Raw genomic sequence first — 18,678 nt, forward strand, 5'->3', positions numbered from 1 at the left:
AGAGAATAACCTGCCAGCTCTGTTTTACTGTAAGATAAAACCACGGTGATTTTGATCACGAGTTGATCCTCGTTCTCCGACCTGGATGGGTGGTCAAGGTATCTCTATGGTTTGAACAGCTGCACCCGCTGTGTGTGGTAAGCCATCTTCTCTGCAGCTGTGGGGCATGCTTTCATAGCAATGGAGAGAAACATTAGGAATGGCTACCGTGTTAGCTGATGCACCAGGAATTCACCTTCCAAACTAAATGCTGGAGCTGCTACAGGTTGAGCGGAAGCTCCCAGATTCGGCAACAGGAAACGCACCCATTCTCTGCTCTGCCTTACTCTGTGTCTGACCCACCTGTGCTTTCTTCAAGGCTCTGGGCAAATTGTATGGGCAAGACTTCTAACCCAATTTATGGCACCCATCGTGAAACACAAGGGGGCGTGCACAGAACATTGGGGAAAACCAGGCCCTTTTAAAAAGCATCTCATATTGGGCAGCCCCCAAAAAGGAGATCATTGGCAGCTCTGGAAAATCTTGGCTTAGGCAGTGAGAGAGACTCAGTTTTTCCACCCAGGAAATGGGAAGAAGTTTTAAGTGGCCACACACATAGTACAGTGAACATGTGGGTGACCAGAAATGAAATCGGAGACCCAACTATCATTTCTCTAATTGAGTTGTCTTGAAATGATTCATGGCGATTGTTATATCGGAAACACTTGGGTCAGGGAAGAGCCCTTAAGGTCATTCACATACTATCTCAGCTAGTTGAAAAGGGAGCTAGCAGTAGTTCCAGCTGCCAACTTTAGCTCTGTTTGAGGCTGACATCTGCTGGTATAAGGAAAAAACAAAAATCTCTCCTGCACTCTCTGGAAAGTGAAGGCCATTTGTATGGAAATCGCATCAGCCTTCCAATCCTGTCCCTTATTTCAGTCCTGTTCAATGGGGATCAGGTAAGGTTTTAGCTCATGCAATGGATTTCTTCTCTTCCTGGCCAGAGAAACATCCGAGTAAAGAATAGGAGGAGGAGACAGCAGGCAGAGACGACTGAATTAACTTTATTATTTTTTTCTAACTGCAGATTCAAGGTATACAACTGAACATTGCTATTTTTCTTATGAGACTTATAAATAAAAATACAAAAAATGTTCACTACAAAAAAATCTACTGTTAGTAGGATGTAAAAAATATTCTCTTTGCTATAGAAGGCACGAACTTCACTTAGTGACACATGGAGAGAAAAAAAACCTGCAGCAGTAAATTCTTTTTTTTTCTTTTTTTCTTTTCCTCTGTCAGAAACACTGAAGTTTAACAAAGAAATGCATCTGAATCTACACAGAATGAAGGCAGATGCGGAGAGCTGCAACTAGGAGACATCACAATTTTGGGATTTTTTTTTCCTTTTTACATTTTTCGCTAACTGCATCTGTGGCTAGAGAACAGACTCACAAGCAGTGCTGCAAAAGAAACGAACAGAACGAGAAAACAACAGATTTGTACAAAAAATAGTAACCAATAATCTGAAAAAAACCAACAACAACAAAAAAATTGGGCACCTTCTAAAATTAGGCTAACAGGAGGTGCTGAGGTAGACAGAACTATAACATCAATTAATTAAAAACACTATTTTTAATACAGAGCAATCTGACTGGCACTTGTGCTGTCACGACATAAAAGACAAGCAATGAAAACAAGCCTTCGTTTGCTTGGTCCAGCAGGGCAGTTGGTCCTCAGTGCTATAATATACATATATATAATTATATATATATATGGATAGAAGTCATGGAGCTTTACCATGGCTTCTTAGCCTTAGAAGATCATGCATACGTAACACTATGTGAAACAAATACTATGATGCACATCAAAAGTCTGGTACGCTGCATGGAAGGTTGTCATGGGACCAGAGACTTCTCATCAGCCACAATCATTGGAATGATATCTGAAAGTTGTATGTTGGAGGTGAATTTGCTGCCTTTTTTTTTTTTCCAACCTCTTTTCTGTGCTATGGTTAAAGCAGTCTTGGAAGGACGGTCACAGAAGCAGATGTTCCAATGCACGGGTAGGGGAAGAGGGGACAAGGGGAGAACAAGACACGAGAAGAGTGAACAATTAATATGTTCTCATCTTGCCTGAGGAGTTTTCACTCCACAAAATTTCTGGCCTTTACATTTAGAACATCCCAGTGACCCGATTGGACACTTTTTGGGTCTGGTAGAAAACCAGCTGGTGGTGAAGTCAAAATGTGCCAACACCTAGGATGGGAGGACGAGAGGGTCCTCCAGTGGAAAATAAATCAAGCTGGAAAATTAGTAGTTTGTTCCATTGTCCCATGACACGCCCCCTCCAGCCAGCAGTACCAATTTACTGCCAAAAGGTACCATATACTTGTAAGAAATCGCAGCAATTTTTTTTTCTTTTAAGTGTGAAAAAACTGTTTCCAGGCACAAAGATTCAACAAGCCTTTCTCCAGAGTTGCATCCTGGATCATACTAAATCAGCATCTATCCTGCTTCCCCTTCCCCACACAAAGCAGCAAAAGATATCATGCATGTATGCATTTATATATATATATATATATATATATATAAAATGCATAAAAAGGGTCTTAATGCTGTGAGTTGAGAGACAACACTGATATTATTCCCAAAATGATATCAGACACAGCCAGGTGTAAGTTCAAAATAGATGATGTGAACAGCGTAACGTGTGAGTGTACAACCAGCTTTCTGCTTTGCATCTGGAAAAACGTGTCGATAGAACCATGTAAAGCCGTTTCCATTCGAATTCACAAAGAACGATATACTGTAGTGAGCAGTGCTCATAATGGTAACCGAATTATCCAACTGACCAACAGCGCAAAGAAGCGATGTTGATCTGAAGGTGAAACTGCACGCTATACTACCCCCCACCCTGTAAGACTGCGCTCTCTAATGGAAGGGGTAGTGAAGGGAGAACACGGATAGATCCCTCCTAATTCTAGACCTGCTTATGTTTGCCTGAGCCCCATATTAAGCCTGTAGCCCTGTCTACTTGTGTGTGTGTGTGTGTGTGTGTGTGTTTGTGGTGTGCCACTGAGTCACTGGACACGCATCCCAACATTCAACAGCAAATAATATCTTTTAGATTGGCGGGTTGAGGAAGAATTTGCTTCTCTGCTGTGAACAGTAAACACAGATGATGGTTTCCCAGGAGTAGTGAAACTCCAAACAATAAAAAGAAATTATTGTTAAATCACCAACATCTACAGTCCTGCCTGTCCCACCCTCCCCCTTCCCTACACCTCGAGTCTTAGCAGATGGAAGCAATCTGCACTTGACAAGCACGTTTGCATACATTTCCTGCATGTGATTTTGAAGCTGCATGAGTTTGATTTAGTACCATCCAAGGCTGCAACACTGGATTACAACAATACTGCATGATTTAATACACAACCGCACGCACAAAAAGCATACACACGCACACGCACGCACACGCACACACAATTCCTGTTCACATTACAAAAGGAAGGGCAAGGTCCTGTGGAAACCGACACAGGGACTAACAAATATTACAAAAATATTACACTTTGTAAATATCAGTTCAACCCTTTCAGCTCGGTGAATGGGGGCCAGGGTGGATGGGAAGAATGGGTTAATTTTGTGGAACACCTTAAACATTTTTGACATCAGTTTTAGTTTTGAGATAGAGATTATCTCATGGCCATCGCTGGCTAACGCAAAATTGATGCGTTAGTGCATATTTATTTCTCTGAGTTCTGCCCGAAGTGATTTTATACTCACATTTTTCACATTATAAACAAGACTCTACTGTTCTATTCACATATTCAAGTTTAACTCTTTCCTTTTCAAAGCACTAAATCTTCACTAAACCTTAAGTTACCTTGCTCCACTGTCACATGAAATTATTTCCCCCAGTTTTAAGGCCTTCAATTTTTTTCCCGACAGTTGAGACAAGGTAGGGGATAGGGTGGGCACAGCAGTATAATACCCCTCTTTTTTTCCCTTTACTTCCATCTACAAAATACTTCCCTAACTTTTTTTGTTTAATATAAATGCAGCTAAATTACAACATAATATACAATTGCAAGTAAAGCATGAGATGAAGATTGAAATGACATCACAAAGCGAACACAAATATTGCAAAATGTGCTTTTCATAACTGCAAAATAAAAACAAAAACCAAAACACAAGAGGTAGCTTTCAGAATCAACGACCCCAGCTCCGTCAAGGCCGGCCGTGAAAAAAATACCAATTTTGGTAATGATAATGCACAAAAAACACCGTAAAATTGCTTTTGCGGCTGCCATGGCACTTTTGCACTCTCATCGAGCACGCGATTCGTATACCGCACGTCACCGATCTGCGGCATGGCCTTTTGAACAACCTGTTCATTTATTAAAAAACCCAAAAAAACTCCAACCCAACAATAAAAGCTCATGAGGTCACAAAAAAAACGAGGTAATTTCAAGTAAAATGTGCTAAATAGAAATATTCAAAATTAAAACAAAGACAATAAAACCCCAAAGTCATACACAAAGAAAAGCCATCTTTTAACCATTCGCTCCTTCATAGCTTCCTGGACAGAGGGCTGGGCAAAAAAATTAATTTCTATGATCTTGTTTTGGAACGGGGGGGGGGGAAACCAAAACCAAATGAATTTACCCATTCAGAGCAAAGCCTCTGCAGTCAGAACAAGGATGATTTCTAAAGGGCTCTTGCTTTAAAAAAAGAATACCATTGAATTGCTAGGCGTGGCATCAGCAGAGACAAAAAAGTGAGCGACCCAGCAGCATGATACATACAAAATCCGACACCTGAACTTGTGAATTACTCCCCATTCTTCAAAATCGGACAAATTTAGGTCAAACGGACAGGTAAGCATTTAGCCAGCCTGAGTCGCTGCGCCGCACTGCAAGCCAGGAGATATACTGCATGTGTTTGCAAGAGGAGCAGATACAAGCTCGGCCATCATTCCTTCAGACCCCTGACAATACCCAGGCACTAGGGGGCAGTTGAAGAGCATTTGAAGACACGCTTGTCCAATCGCTGGGATTTGACAAACCGGCTGGAAGATTTGCCCTTTCCATCTGGTTCTAACTCCTTCCCCTCAAGAACAAGCCAAAAAGAATGAAACACATGCACAGAAAGGTCTTTGGTCAGGAGAGAGGGTCGCAGCCTAGAGGCAATTTTTAGAGCCAAGTTGTAAGTTCTGGAACAGACTGGCTTCCGCCTAAAAAACCCAAGCAGCTTGGATTATAGTGGTATTCCCGGCAGCACTACTTGGCTGTCAGAGGAGTAGCGACCATTGATCAAAACATCCACTGCAACTTTCTGTGCATGAAGAAGAGGCTCAAGAGCTGTCAGCATCCCATCGGACTAAGTGACAACGCAACCACAACTTTGCTAATTGAGGAGCGTGATCGAGGGGGGGCTCTCTGACTGCATCCTCCACGCAAGGCTGAGAAGTCACCCTGCCTGTCCTATGCAGCAGGATAATTATATCCTAGTCTAAGTCCCCAGCCTGCTTCCCACACCCGGCACTACCAGGCATGCAGGCCGTCCTGGGCACACTTCAATTCCATCACTGCAGTTATTTAGAATAGTTTCCTTCCAGGTGAATTTTTCTTCAAATTCATTTTCTCCAAAACAGGTTTAGTTTTGTTTTCAGATGTCATGAATAACCTGGAAACATTTCCAGGAATCTCGTTGCCATCGGAAACACGGCAGCCCAAGGGGCAGAGGGGGAAACACCTTCTAGCCGAGTTCAGATTTGTTTTACTTATGCCCATAGGGTGTGATATGGAACAGCCTTCCCTTAGCTGGAACGGAGCAGGGACCCAGCAGCCTTCTCCCTTGCATGTCAGAGCAGGGCAGAGTAACTCTGTGGCCAGGGACAAGCCTCCCACCCAGGAGGTAATGGGTGAGGCACCTGCATCCCCACCCCTCAGTCCTGGTGTTGCTGGCTGGGAGAGGAGGCCCAGCACATCTCAACCTGAGGGAAGGGGGACTTCCATCATGCGGCATGGTCTTTTCACAGGGAACGGGGGCACAGGAGGCCCATGGGCAGCATGGCACCCCCTGTGGCTATCTGGGCTGCATCCTGCCCCAGCTCTAGGATGGCCCAGTATGGCACATTCTATTGCTTCCTTCCCGACTGCTCTCTGAGAACCATGCCCCGCCCTGAACTGCGCTGTACCCACCGGGCACAAGCAGTCCACCTGGCACGGGTGCCCTGCTGGGAAGGCCTCCTCGCACTCAGGCCCTGAGGAAAATTCTGGTGGTGCCCTTCACTTCCGCCAAGCTGTGCCAGATGGACTAGGAATTCCGCATGCCCGACGGGAGACACCACGCAAGGGTGATCAGCATGTTCTGAAATTCAGGGTGTCTCCAGTTGGGCAGGCAGGAAAAAAAACAACCCAAACCTCATGGGGCTTCCCAAGCCACTAGCAACTAGAAACCTCGACGGCAACACGGCCTGCCACATCGTTAGCACAACTAGCAAACTTCCAGTCACCCGCCTGCCACGCTGCACATCATCTGCCCTGGCTAGGACATATGTCTGGGTATCCCAAACAGGGACGTCTGAGCTAATTTGCAGGGGAACTCCCCGAGGGGGGTCTTAACGACAGGCATTATACTGCCACCGACTGGGGAGGTTGTTCAGGAGGCAGCTGAATGAAGGGAGGTGCCTGAGTACATGTCTACACCACAGTGGCTGCAACAGCACTGCCGTGCCGTCGTACAAGGGGTTTTCCCGCCATACTCAATCCATCTCTCTGAGAGACGAATCCTGCCAACCTAGCCACCTCCACACCTCAGGCCAGGTCCCTCTCCCCACAACATTCGGGGTGCAACGTTTTTCACAGCCCTACGCAACCTCGGGAGGCGGCCATTTGAAATGTACACAGGGCCTGAGCAAATTCAACGTACGTGGCAAAAATCAAGGGGGAGAAAGTCAAACCTGGAAAGGAAAACCTCCCACCATCTCAGACCCTAAAGCCTGCCCTGGACGGACCCTCCCCTTCCCCAGAGTGTCATTTCACCTGCTCTTTTCCGAAGCCCTTGGCGTGCGTAGTCACAAAACACGACAGATATTTGGCTGTGGCTCGATTCGGAGGTGTTGTCTCACCGACTGCACGGAGAACACACAAAGTAAAAGAGGGAATCATTCCCCCCTCCCCCGTACAAACACCTCACAAGCCAGAAACAAAAGCGGAGAACCCTTTCAGTACACAACAGAATTAAAAGGCCATGGATGATGCATTTTTTTGCCCAGTCCTTCCTGACTTAAATCTCCCCCTCCTCCATGTCCCTTAAACATAGCAAAGGTAGAGATAGGTCTTCTCTATCCTCCAGTCGGTGGGGATCTCCTCTGGCTTGTGGCCCTTCATATGTTTCTGCATGGCAGACAGGCTAGGACAATACTCCAGGCAGATAGTGCACTGGTAGGGAGAAGCGCCGTTGTGGGTCCTGAGATGTTTGATCATGGCGGAGTAATCTCGGGACCGCTGGTGACACAGCTTGCATTCAAAAGGCTTTTCACCTGGCAGAAAGAGAGAGAGAGAACAGAAGAGTGAAGCAGCAGCCACGCCGACTTGTCTGCGATACTTCCACGGCCGCCCGCCGCTGCAGTATTAGCAGTGTTATCTTCAAGTCGCCATTGTCAATTCCAAGTCGAGTCTCAAATCACTACAGTTCAAGTCTCAAGTCGAGTCTCGAGTCCCTAAAGTCACTTTCGAGTCAAGTCCCAAGTCAAGTCTCAAGTCTTAATTTAAAAAATGTCAAGTCACTTTTGTACAAGACATCAATATCGGCATTTTTGGACCAAGTCAATTTAACAAAATTAGGAACTCTCAAGTCGAGTCTCAAGTCACAAACAATGAACCCGAGTCGAGTCTCAAGTTTAGTCACCTCGACGACTTAAGTTGGACTCGAGTTCAAGTCGTGGGAATCGAGTCAACAACTCTGAGTATTAGGGCTGATTAGGCTGGAGTCGCGTGTCCGTTTCTGGGCGCCACGTATCAGGAAAGACGTGGCAAAACTGGAGAAGGGCCAGAGAAGAGCAACAAGAATGATGAAAGGTCTAGAGAACATGAGCAATGAGGGAAGGCTGAAAGAGGCTTGTTTAGTCTGGAGAAGAGAAGACAGAAGGGAGGCTGTGGAATCTCCATCGTGAGAGATATTTAAGAACAGGTTAGGCAAACACCTGCCAGGGATCACGTCACTGGTGCTTGTCCTGCCGTGAGGGCAGGGGACTGGACATGATGACCTAGAATCATAGAGCTGGAAGCGACCTCAGGAGTCATCAAGTCCAACCCCCTCCCAAAGCAGGACCAACCCCAATTAAATCATCCCAGCCAAGGCTGTGTCAAGCCAGGACTTAAACACCTCTAGGGATGGAGATTCCACCTCCTCTCTAGGGAACCCATCCCAGTGCTTCCCCACCCTCCTAGGGAAATAGTTTTTCCTAATATCCAACCTAGACCTCCCCCACTGTAACTAGAGACCATTGCTCCTTGTTCTGCCATCCATCACCACTGAGAACAGCCTCTTTGGAACCTCCCTTCAGGAATCATAGAATCATAGAATACTAGGACTGGAAGGGACCTCGAGAAGTCATCGAGTCCAGTTCCCTGCCCCTGTGGCAGGACCAAATACTGTCTAGACCATCCCTGATAGACATTTATCTAACCTGCTCTTAAATATCTCCAGAGATGGGGATTCCACAACCTCCCTGGGCAATTTATTCCAGTGTTTGACCACCCTGACAGTTAGGAACTTTTTCCTAATGTCCAACCTAAACCTCCCTTGCTACAGTTTAAGCCCATTGCATCTTGTTCTATCTTCAGAGGCCAAGATGAACACGTTTTCTCCCTCCTCCTTATGACCCTCTTTTAGATATCTGAAAACTGCTCTCATGTCCCCCCTCAGTCTTCTCTTTTCTAAACTAAACAAATCCAATTTTTTCAGCCTTCCTTCCTAGGTCATGTTCTCTAAACCTTTAATCATTCTTGTTGCTCTTCTCTGGACCCTGTCCAATTTCTCCACATCTTTCTTGAAATGCGGTGCCCAGAACTGGACACAATACTGCAACTGAGGCCTAACTAGCACAGAGTAGAGCGGAAGAATGCCTTCTCGTGTCTTGCTCACAACACACCTGTTAATGCAGCCCAGAATCATGTTTGCTTTGAAGGAAGTTGAAGGCTGCTGTCAAATCCCCCCTCACTCTTCTCTTCTGCAGACTAAATAAGCCCAAATCCCTCAGTCTCTCCCGGTAGGTCAAGTTCTCCAGCCCCCTCATCATTTTGGTTGCTGTCTGCTGGACCCTCTCCAATGTGTCCACATCCTTTCTGTAGTAGGGGGCCCAGAACTGGACACAATATTCTCGAGGCCCCTTCCCATTCCAGCATTCTATGATCCTGGTAGGACATCTGGGATAGTGTATCACAATGAAGTGGCTGGTCCATGTGAGCAGCAAGAGCAGGGGGATAAAAGTCCCAGGATCCCATTCCCACATAAGCAAGACCTCCATCCCACAGGGAGCTGCGGGAGTTTAGCACCTTGGAAGCCCAGCCAGCGATGTACAGTGCCTCAGACAAGATGGGGACACTCTAGTCACTGGAAGAGGCAGGGAGACGGAACTGGAAGGGACCCCCATTTTCAGCAGAGCCATCCTCATTTGCATTCCTGCACGAGGATAGAGGCCCACCTGCCCTATGCTGGCAGGTAGGTGCTAGGAGTGGCTAAACGAGGTCCCTCTTACTAGGCCGAATGCTAGCTCCAAGTGGGAGCTGAAGTTGAAGTTGAAGTTTCAGGGCAGCTGCAAGTCTGGACACTAGAGAGTTTTCTTCTCCCTTGGGGGTTTTCATCCAGCATTCTGGGCTAGGCCTTGCGCATTAAACCCTTCCTTATTTCCCGCACCCAAAAGCTGCTGGAATCATGGGCATTTGCTGTGGAAAAGCTGCTCCAATTCCTTAGAAATCCAGGGTGGTTGCTGGGGAAAATGAATCACTGAATGCATCAGCATGTAACTATTGTAAATAGTGGATCAATATTTAGATCACTTTTGCTGTTCATTACTTCATTATTCGCTGTGTCTGTGCACAGAGCAAGTATCAATATCAGGAAGGCCAGGCAGTTAATTACTGCATCAAAACAAGCCCCTGAAATCTCAGCTCCAGCCTCGTATGCGACTCACAGGCTTTGGCGGAGATGGAATAACTGAAAAAGGAGGACAATTGAGCTGGAGCCGAGAGGAGTTTCTCAGTAGCACTGGGGAACGCAGCCGTTATCAGACCCAGGTCCATCTAGCCAGCATCCTGTCCCCAACGGGGTACAGTTCCAGCTGCTTGAGTGGAAGGTGAAAGAAATACTGCAGTGACGGGATACCTTGATGGGAGAAGTTACTTCCTGACCCCTATAAGTCAGAGTTGGGCTCATGTCCTGAAGCAGCTGCAGGTTTTAGCTCTCCCAAAATTTTTGTGCTTTAAAAAAAAAAAAAAAAAAATCTTTCACAAGGCATGGGTGTTTTGTTCATGTAAAGGCCCAATCTTTGGGGGAGGGGCGGCTGAACCTGCTAACCCCAGTATCTTGTGGCAATGAATTCCCCAGGTTTATAGCACACTGGGTCAGAATGCCTGCCCCATTCAGGTTGATTTAAAAACATGCAGTGGGGCTGGCTACAAAATGCATAACTAGAGCTTATATAGAATTTTTCATCTGTAAGTCTCCACGTGCTTCAAAGAGAATATCAACATCATTATCCCCCACTGCACAGAAGGGGGAACTGAGGCATAGAGAAACCAGTGGAAGTGCTGGGACTTAGAATCCTGCTCTCGAGTCCCAAATTCAGTGCCTTGTCCTCTAGGCCACACAGCCTGTAATGCCTGAAAATCATCTTTTTCCCCTCCCCATGGCCGGAGGCTATAACCAGGAAGGATGGCCCAGGATTCAGGGAACTCTCTGGAAGTGAGAGAGATCCAGGTTCAATTCTCCGCTTTCCAGCAGACTCCTGGAGTGACGGATTTAACCTCCGTACGTTTTAGCTCTCCGCAGAATGGGTCATTCCCTCGCACAGGCACAGTGAGAATAAACACCTTGAAGAATCCTAGAACACTAGAACTGGAAGGGACCTCAAGAGGTCATCTAGTCTGGCCCCCGGCCCACACAACAGGACCAACCACTGTCTAGACCATCCCTGATAGATGCTTGTCCAACCTGCTCTTAAATACCTCCAGAGATGGAGATTCCACAACCTCCCTAGGCAACTTATTGCTGTGTTTAAGCACCCTGAAAATTTGGAAGTTTTTCATAATGCCCAATCTAACCCCCACCCTTGCTGCAATTTAAGTCCATTGCTTCTTGTCCTATCATCAGAGGCCAAGGAGGATAATTTTTCTCCCTCCTCCTTGTAGCATCCTTTTAGGTACTTGAAAACTGCTCTCATGTTCCCCTCAGTCTTCTCATTTCCAAACGAAACAAGCCCATTTTAATCATGTTTGTTGTTCTTCTCTGGATCCGTCAGGCAAGAGGCGGGGAAAGCTGAGGAAGAACTGTGAATGGAGCAAATGTGCAGTCACACTAACCACATGGTCCAATGACAGAGGCGAAAGAGGTCTGCGGTCCCTCTTCAGCGCCTTCTGAGCTGCCCCACATACAAGGCAGATGGTGGCTGGAAATGCACCATTTGACCGCTTCGGCATGGCAGCCAGGTCAGCGCCTGCGTACAGTAGACGCAGGAAGAGGGAGCAGCACTGCTTAGCTCCCTTTATTCTCTCTCCAGAGGGAGATGAGGGGAATTGTTACTAATTGGCCCAAATAATTTCAATAGGATAAGGAGCCTGCCCTATTCCTTCCCAGCCTGCCTGTGATGCCTGCACAGCTCTTGTTTGGCTGGCCCAGGGGAAGGAATCATTTGGAGAAGGGGCTGGTGGCTCAGAGGGCTGGAGATGGGAGCGGTAGCAAAGAAGTGGAAAGTCTCAGGTGTATTTTCAATTGTCCCAACTTTGCCCGCCCCTCAGCTGTCAAACGCCCAGGCAAGCCCTAGTGACTCCTACTGCACCTTTGGTCTCTACGGATCCGGGAGTGATACTTCAGCTAGACCCAGGCATCTCATCACCCTACCCTGGCCTGGGGCCCAGCAGCTCCAACAGTACCCAGGGCCCGGCAGGAAGTGAAGATACCTTATTCGGCAGAAGCTGCAACTGCCAGCACAGAACTCGGTCAGGGCGCAGGAACGAATGCCCCGATTCCAGGGCAGAGAGCCACGTCTGAAAGCTGGGACATCCCACCACACCACTGTACTGGCTCTGGGGTCGACCCTCCCTCCCGAGCCCCTCCCTGCTACCCTGGCTGTTCCACAGAGGACACCCAGCCGAGCCTGGGTAGCGTATGAGGCTGAAGGGGATCACAGCCCAGGCTGGCGTGGCTGCAGGCACGGCTCACTCACGCGCTGCAAAGGCTGCGAGGGATGCCCGGGAGGGGGTGGTACCTGTGTGCACCCTGTAGTGAGTCTCCAGCTGGTGCTTGAGGCTGAACTTCTTGCCACAGCCGTTGCACTCGTATGGTTTCTCTCCAGTGTGGATGCGCTTATGGCCTTTCAACGTGCTCTCGTCCCGGAAGCAGCTGCCACAGAATTCGCACTCGTAGGGGTGATCGCCTGGAACGACACCAGCGCGTGGTTAGACCTGGGTGGGACCCCAGCACAGCCTCACGCAGCCCTTCCTCTACTGCCCCCCACACCTGACGTCTCACGTCCCTCGCCTCCCAGGAGATCAAGGGAAGGACTCGTCGGTGGTCACGTCGCACCCCATGATGTGCAGCTGGCTCATGGGTGGAACGCAACACTCGGCCAAGTAGCACAGCACCTTCGGACTGGAAGGGAAGAAGAATCCGCCATCCAGTTAGAACCTTACGGGGAGTAAGCATCCATGTGCCCACGTATGCAAAGCAGGGGGGTTAAACAACATTCCTTGCGTAGCTCAGTGCACCCTAAGGCCCAGGAGCGTGAAAGACAAGAGACCACCTAAGCAATCTCCAATGCCACCTCCTGCAGTATGGTGCCATTACGAGGCTTCACTTTGGACTGTCTTTTTATTCGGTTTGTTCAGTACCTGGCTTCTGATGTGTAACACGGTCTCCTTCGCCCTACAGTCATACCAACCAGAATACCACCACCATGGGGATCAGGGAGAGACAGACCGTGCTGGGAGAGGTGTGAGGAAGAGGGGAGTAGTGGTAAGATCCAGCTGTTAATACCACAATAGCCATGATTCGATGACTCCTGCTTGTTTGTTAGGATTTACTAGGAATTTACTGCCCCTGCTGTGGCTGACGGATTCCTTCAAGGTACTGTGGGTTTAGGGGGCAGAAGAGGACTGGGTCAGATGGACCAGTTCCAGGGAGCAGACCAAAGGGCTGTCTAGTACAGCAGGATTCCTCCCTAACTCCTCTCCACCCATCCCCATGTCTGTCCCTCGCCTTCCTCCACCCCCGGAAACAGCCTGTAAAACGCAGATGCCAGAACGCCGGCCGAGCCGCCCGCTGCCCTGTGCGCACAGGAGACCCTCGGCCTTGCTGACTGGGTTGGGGAGGTGCGAACGAGGTGACCGGCTTCACCACCTCGGGGCGGCAGGCAGAGGAGGGACGCTTGGCAGAGCGAGCCGCCTCTGACTGGCTCAAAGGAACAGCACCATGGCAGAGAAAGCAAAGGCTCTCCATCACAGACAAGCAGGTGACTGCTCTGCCAGCTACTTCCTCGGGCACTGTGCCCCATTAGCAGAGAGGGGGAAGCAAATTGGAGACCCCACTCACCCACCCACCCACCCATCCCTCCCTCAGCAGGCTGCTCTGAGGCATGAGAATGCCAGCAATGGAGAAAGGGGACTGAAAGCCGCCTGCCCTTTCCGCAACGGAAGGGTCTGTGGGTTCATTTGTCTGCCAGAGAGAGCACCAGACACGTATGTATCAGGGAGCAAACACAAACCACGTCCACCTCGGTCTCCAGATCTATTCTGCGATGCCACCCCGGGCCCAAGAACCCCGGGAGCTGGAGAGGTGTTTAAATACTCCAGACTGGGTGGCTGATAAATGAACTTCAGTGTCGCACGAAACTCAGAATTATTTGAATGAAAGGTGAGGGCTCCAGCTACTTATTTATTACAGAAGTGAAGGCAAGGACAATAAAGATAGATTGATTGCCCCAGACTTTGTTCATGAATATTTAAATATCCCTGATTTGTCTTGTCACTGTAATTACAATTTCTCTGTGCTGCATATCCTACAACCACAGTTTATGGTAAAGAATGGCCAACTGTATTTCACTTGTCCTACTGCAGATGTGCAGGGCTGCCAAGCGTGTAATGTTCCTCGCATTTCATACATTTTCTTCAGCTGCTGAAGGCTTAAGTCATCCACAATGACCTACGTTTTTTCATTATCCCCATGTCAAACTGCACTCGTGCTTGGGCATAAATTGTCCTTCTAGTTATATACTCAGATGGTTGTGCTTTCACTTCCTCTTTAAAATGATATTTCACTCTCTTTTCGCTTTAGACCCTCCCGAATTAAGACCTTCATCACATAAATTCCAATTTTACATTAGAGTTTCCAAATCTTTCAGGCAGCACTAACTGGCTTTTTTTGTAAAAGCATTGTGTATAATAACTCTGATCTCTCACATTATTTTCTGATTGCAGGAGACTAGCAGAGAGATCACAGGGTTTAAATGCATTTGATCCTTAAAAACCACTGCATACACACGGCTCAGGAGATGGCTCTGAGGCACGGATGGCAAATTCCCCTGTGGCAAAAAAGGGAGGTTTCCCTCTCTGAATGCTTTTTAAATGTTCATTTGTACACAGAAGCTGAGCCCAATCTGGTATAAATGGGAGTTGCTGCAATGAATCAAGCAGGATTTACTCTTCGTTATGATTTGGGCCACAATGCTCACTGGCATCAGTGTGCCAGGTCAGTCCATCTACAAAGGATCTGACAATTCTTGAATTTCTAACCCAGACTCAATATGTTTCACTATGACGACGATCTCCAGATGCACCGACACTAGGGTGATGGGTTCCATATATGCATCTATCTTCCATATATGCATCTATCTAGTAATATACATGGGAATGGTGGGGGGGAAAAAAGGGTGAATTCTGTGGATAGGAAAATGGGTCTTTGCTCTGAAAACATGCAGCCAGTTGGTGGAAACAGGCATAATTTGCTGATTTACATCAGCTGAGCATCTGATCTATTTAATGTTGTCTGACAGACGTGGGACGCACGGAGGTATTTACATTTCAGAATTACTGTTTCAAAATTCTATTCAGTGCCTTGCTTGAAAATGAAAGAGACTGGAGTATCTGGCCAGGCCCCATCTAAGGAATCCCAGAATTTGCATTTATTAAATTAATTTTTAGAAGAATGTGTGAATGGAAACCGGGTGAATAATTCACGTTAAGACCCAGCCTCTAGTCTGAGTAGGGATTTATCCTCTCTCCTCCCCCCCCGCCCTGCTGTTTTAAATGAAGTGTTAAACTCAGGAGCTAGTTTGACAGAATCTTAGTGAATTTCATTATCAACCCAATCACATGTTAAAGGAGTTTAAATACGGAATCTTGAGAGTCGGACCAAATAAAAGAACCAAGAGAAATATGCAGCACCTGGCCTGTAATCCCAGTCAGACCCACAGCCTTGCAGCATGCACAGAACTGGAAGCAGAACTTAAAAAAAAAATCTAATTTGTGGCATGTTGATTAACTTTGTAGGGCCCCTTAATGAGCTTGACATTAAGTGCAGGACAAACGGGACTAATTAAAGCCCCCTCTGGCCAGCTTTCTGCACCTGTGACCCTGGTTTTATATCGTTACCTGGCGTATTTGTTAGTCTACTGAACAACCAATCGCAGGGCTATAAAATGCCTTTTCTACACAGCTGAGAGTTTATTATATGATCAGCCGTGTAAATCAGGGATCCATCACTGCCAAGGACTCTGCTGGCCTGCACTACCAAACACAGCTGCTGATGCTAAACATGTAGCATTGGTGGCAAACGGGCTGGGAACAACGGAATATTAATGAAGTGAAGCACTGTGTGTGTGTGTGTGTGTGTGTGTGTGTGTGTGTGTGTGTGTGTACATACGCATGCGAGAGAGTGCGAGCGAGAGAGAGAGAGAGAGAGTCCACCCAAGACCATGCACCAGGGTTTATGAAAATCCAAGTATTAAATAATGTATTTTTTGCGCATCTTTAGTAAATAAGGGCATGTCTACACTAGGAAATTATTTTGAAAGAACTAACTTCAAAACAACAACTCCTGGAATAACAATTTTGAAATAAGCGTTATTCCCTGAGGAAAGCAGGAGAACAGATTTCGAAATAACCAGCCCGTGATTTCAAAGTGGGGCACTCCACTTATTATTTCGAAATAAAGGGGATGATTTTGAAATAACTCCCTAGTGTAGACCAGGGCTCAGAGGTCTGATTCAAAGGCAAAAAACCTTCTGGCCAGACCCTCAGCTGGCAAAATTGGAAGTTGATGGAATGATGCTACTTGGTACCAGCTATGGATTTTGCTTCACCTTTTCCATCTCGGGTGATGAAGGGCGATTATAGGGATGTTTTTGAAGGGAAAAGTAGTTTGGTTTCCTGATGTTCACAAGAGACGAGAAAAAGGAAGGAAAATGGCAAAAGACCCTGAGATAATTCACACTGCCTCTGGAAAATATTGTAAAAAAGGTTTTTAATAAGAGATGTAGCAGATGCAAAAGGCCTGCTGCGTCATCACACTAGTATTAAACACCAGGCTTGCAACCTGTTGGCCAAGTGCCATACATATGTATTGCAAGAGAGAGCCCTCGTGCCAAAGTGTTGATTCTAAGTACCTGAGACAAAGAGTAGGAGGCTGTGTGTGTTAATTATCCCCATTTAACAGGAAGAGGGCCGAGGTCCTGAGAGATTAAGTTGCTGGCATAAGATCACCTGGGAAGCCTGTGGAGGAACTAGTAATGGAATGCAGACCTTCCGAATCCCCACCCAGAGTCAACCAAAAAACCGCACCATTCTCTCTCCATCATCTAGCCCTATTCTCCCTTATCAGTAGAGGATTAGTCCTTGAAAAATTGTTTCCCTGAATGGAGAGAAATGCTGCTAGATATAGTAAGGGCTGAATCTATTAGGTTTGGTTGAATTTAGAGTGGGCACTCCACGGTCCTGTGATTCTGTGTCACAGCCATCTGTGTATCGCCTGGAGGCTCCAAACCATTGCGTGGATTTTCCCCAGTACTCAACGTTGTGGTGGCAATGGGTAAAGTGCCCTAAGACTGGAATGCTGCTGTTGGATCTTCTTTAACCTTGAAAAAGATGTGCGAACGCACTCCTATTTAGAAAAAATGACCACGTTGTACATTAGAAGTACAATTTAAGCATTGACGAGGCTAATAAATGATTAATAGTCATTTCAATTAATGGATAAGCAATTATAGATTGAGAGAGAATCCAACAAGTCAGCGGATGGCTTGTTATACCCACATTTTATAACCCTCTAAACACTTTTTATTAATACGCTTTAACCATCTATAGGCTATGCCAAGATCTAGCAAGGGTATATCATCTATTAACCATCATTTATTCATCCCTTATTCCATTTAAATGTGACCAAAACCCTTTGGCTATGTCTACACTGAAGGCTTCTTGCACAAGAAGCTTTTTGCGCAAGAGTTTTTGCACAAAAACGTCTTGCACAAGAGCACGTCCACACCTCAAAGCGCATTGCAAAAGTGATGTGCTTTTGCGTGAGAGCGTCCACACTGCATGGACGCTTTTGCACAAGAAAGCTCTGATGGCCATTCACAGAATGGCCATCAGAGCACCTGTGCTTTTTCCTTCTGGAGCATCCACTCTTGCCTTTTTGCACAGTAGCTGTAGTACGAAAGGGGTTATGCCTCGTAGAAGGAGGTTTACCTACACCAGCAAAAGCCCTCTGTTCTGCCGTTTTACTGATGATTTACTTGCGCAAAAGTGCATTTGAGGTGTGGACACTCTGCAGGTTTCTGCACAAAAACGGCCATTTTTGTACAACAACCTTGCCGTGAAGATGTAGCTTTTATGTCAAGCTTTCCTAATGGCAAAAGAGGCCGTTTTCAGAGGGGTCTTCACAGTGACTGTCCCTTACCCGAAATGAATGCATCTCCGGGGGCACCTGAACTCAGGAAGACCCAAATGAGATTTCTTACATCCTTGATTTGTCCTAACCAAAAGGTCAGCAAGGACCTAGTTGGAATTGGTCCTGCCTAGAGCAGGGGGCTGGACTTGATGACCTTCTGAGGTCTCTTCCAGTTCTATGATTCTATGACACTTTGAAGGGGAAGGGTCCCAGAGCCCAAACGCTTACACGGCGATTTTATACCGCACAGACTGAGAGCCACGTCAGCTGTTTACTGCAGAGTAGCCATACCCAGGGAATCTAGAATAGTCAGGGAGCAGTTGCTGATGCTCAGAATTTCTCTTCCTTCCTGGGCCCATAACTGTGTTGACTTTGAATTTCACAGCAGCCAACAGTTTTCAGGCTGACTCTGGTGGTGGGGTGTGTCAGCCCTCCTCTGCACTTGGGCTATGTCTACACTGGCATGATTTTCCGAAAATGCTTTTAACGGAAAACTTTTCCGTTAAAAGCATTTTCGAAAAAGCACGTCTAG

The 18,678-nt window shown here is 46.9% G+C and overlaps 1 protein-coding gene across 9 annotated transcripts in view; it reads right to left on the reverse strand.

Annotated features, from left to right (window-relative positions):
• Positions 1 to 1,022: 1,022 nt before the first annotated feature.
• The window catches only part of ZBTB16 (zinc finger and BTB domain containing 16), a 198,875-nt gene continuing 181,219 nt past the window's right edge, over positions 1,023 to 18,678 (reverse strand). For all 9 annotated transcript variants that reach the window (XM_075909813.2, XM_075909809.2, XM_075909815.2 and 6 more), the window contains exons 6-7: positions 12,475 to 12,642; positions 1,023 to 7,527 (exon numbers count right to left, since the gene is read on the reverse strand). In XM_075909813.2, the coding sequence (XP_075765928.2) occupies positions 7,298 to 7,527; positions 12,475 to 12,642 (398 nt within the window). In that variant the 3' untranslated portion in view covers positions 1,023 to 7,297. The remainder of the gene's footprint in view (positions 7,528 to 12,474; positions 12,643 to 18,678) is intronic.

Source organism: Pelodiscus sinensis, chromosome 25 (assembly GCF_052426305.1).
Source record: "Pelodiscus sinensis isolate ZL-2025 chromosome 25, ASM5242630v1, whole genome shotgun sequence".
NCBI classification, from domain to species: domain Eukaryota; kingdom Metazoa; phylum Chordata; order Testudines; family Trionychidae; genus Pelodiscus; species Pelodiscus sinensis.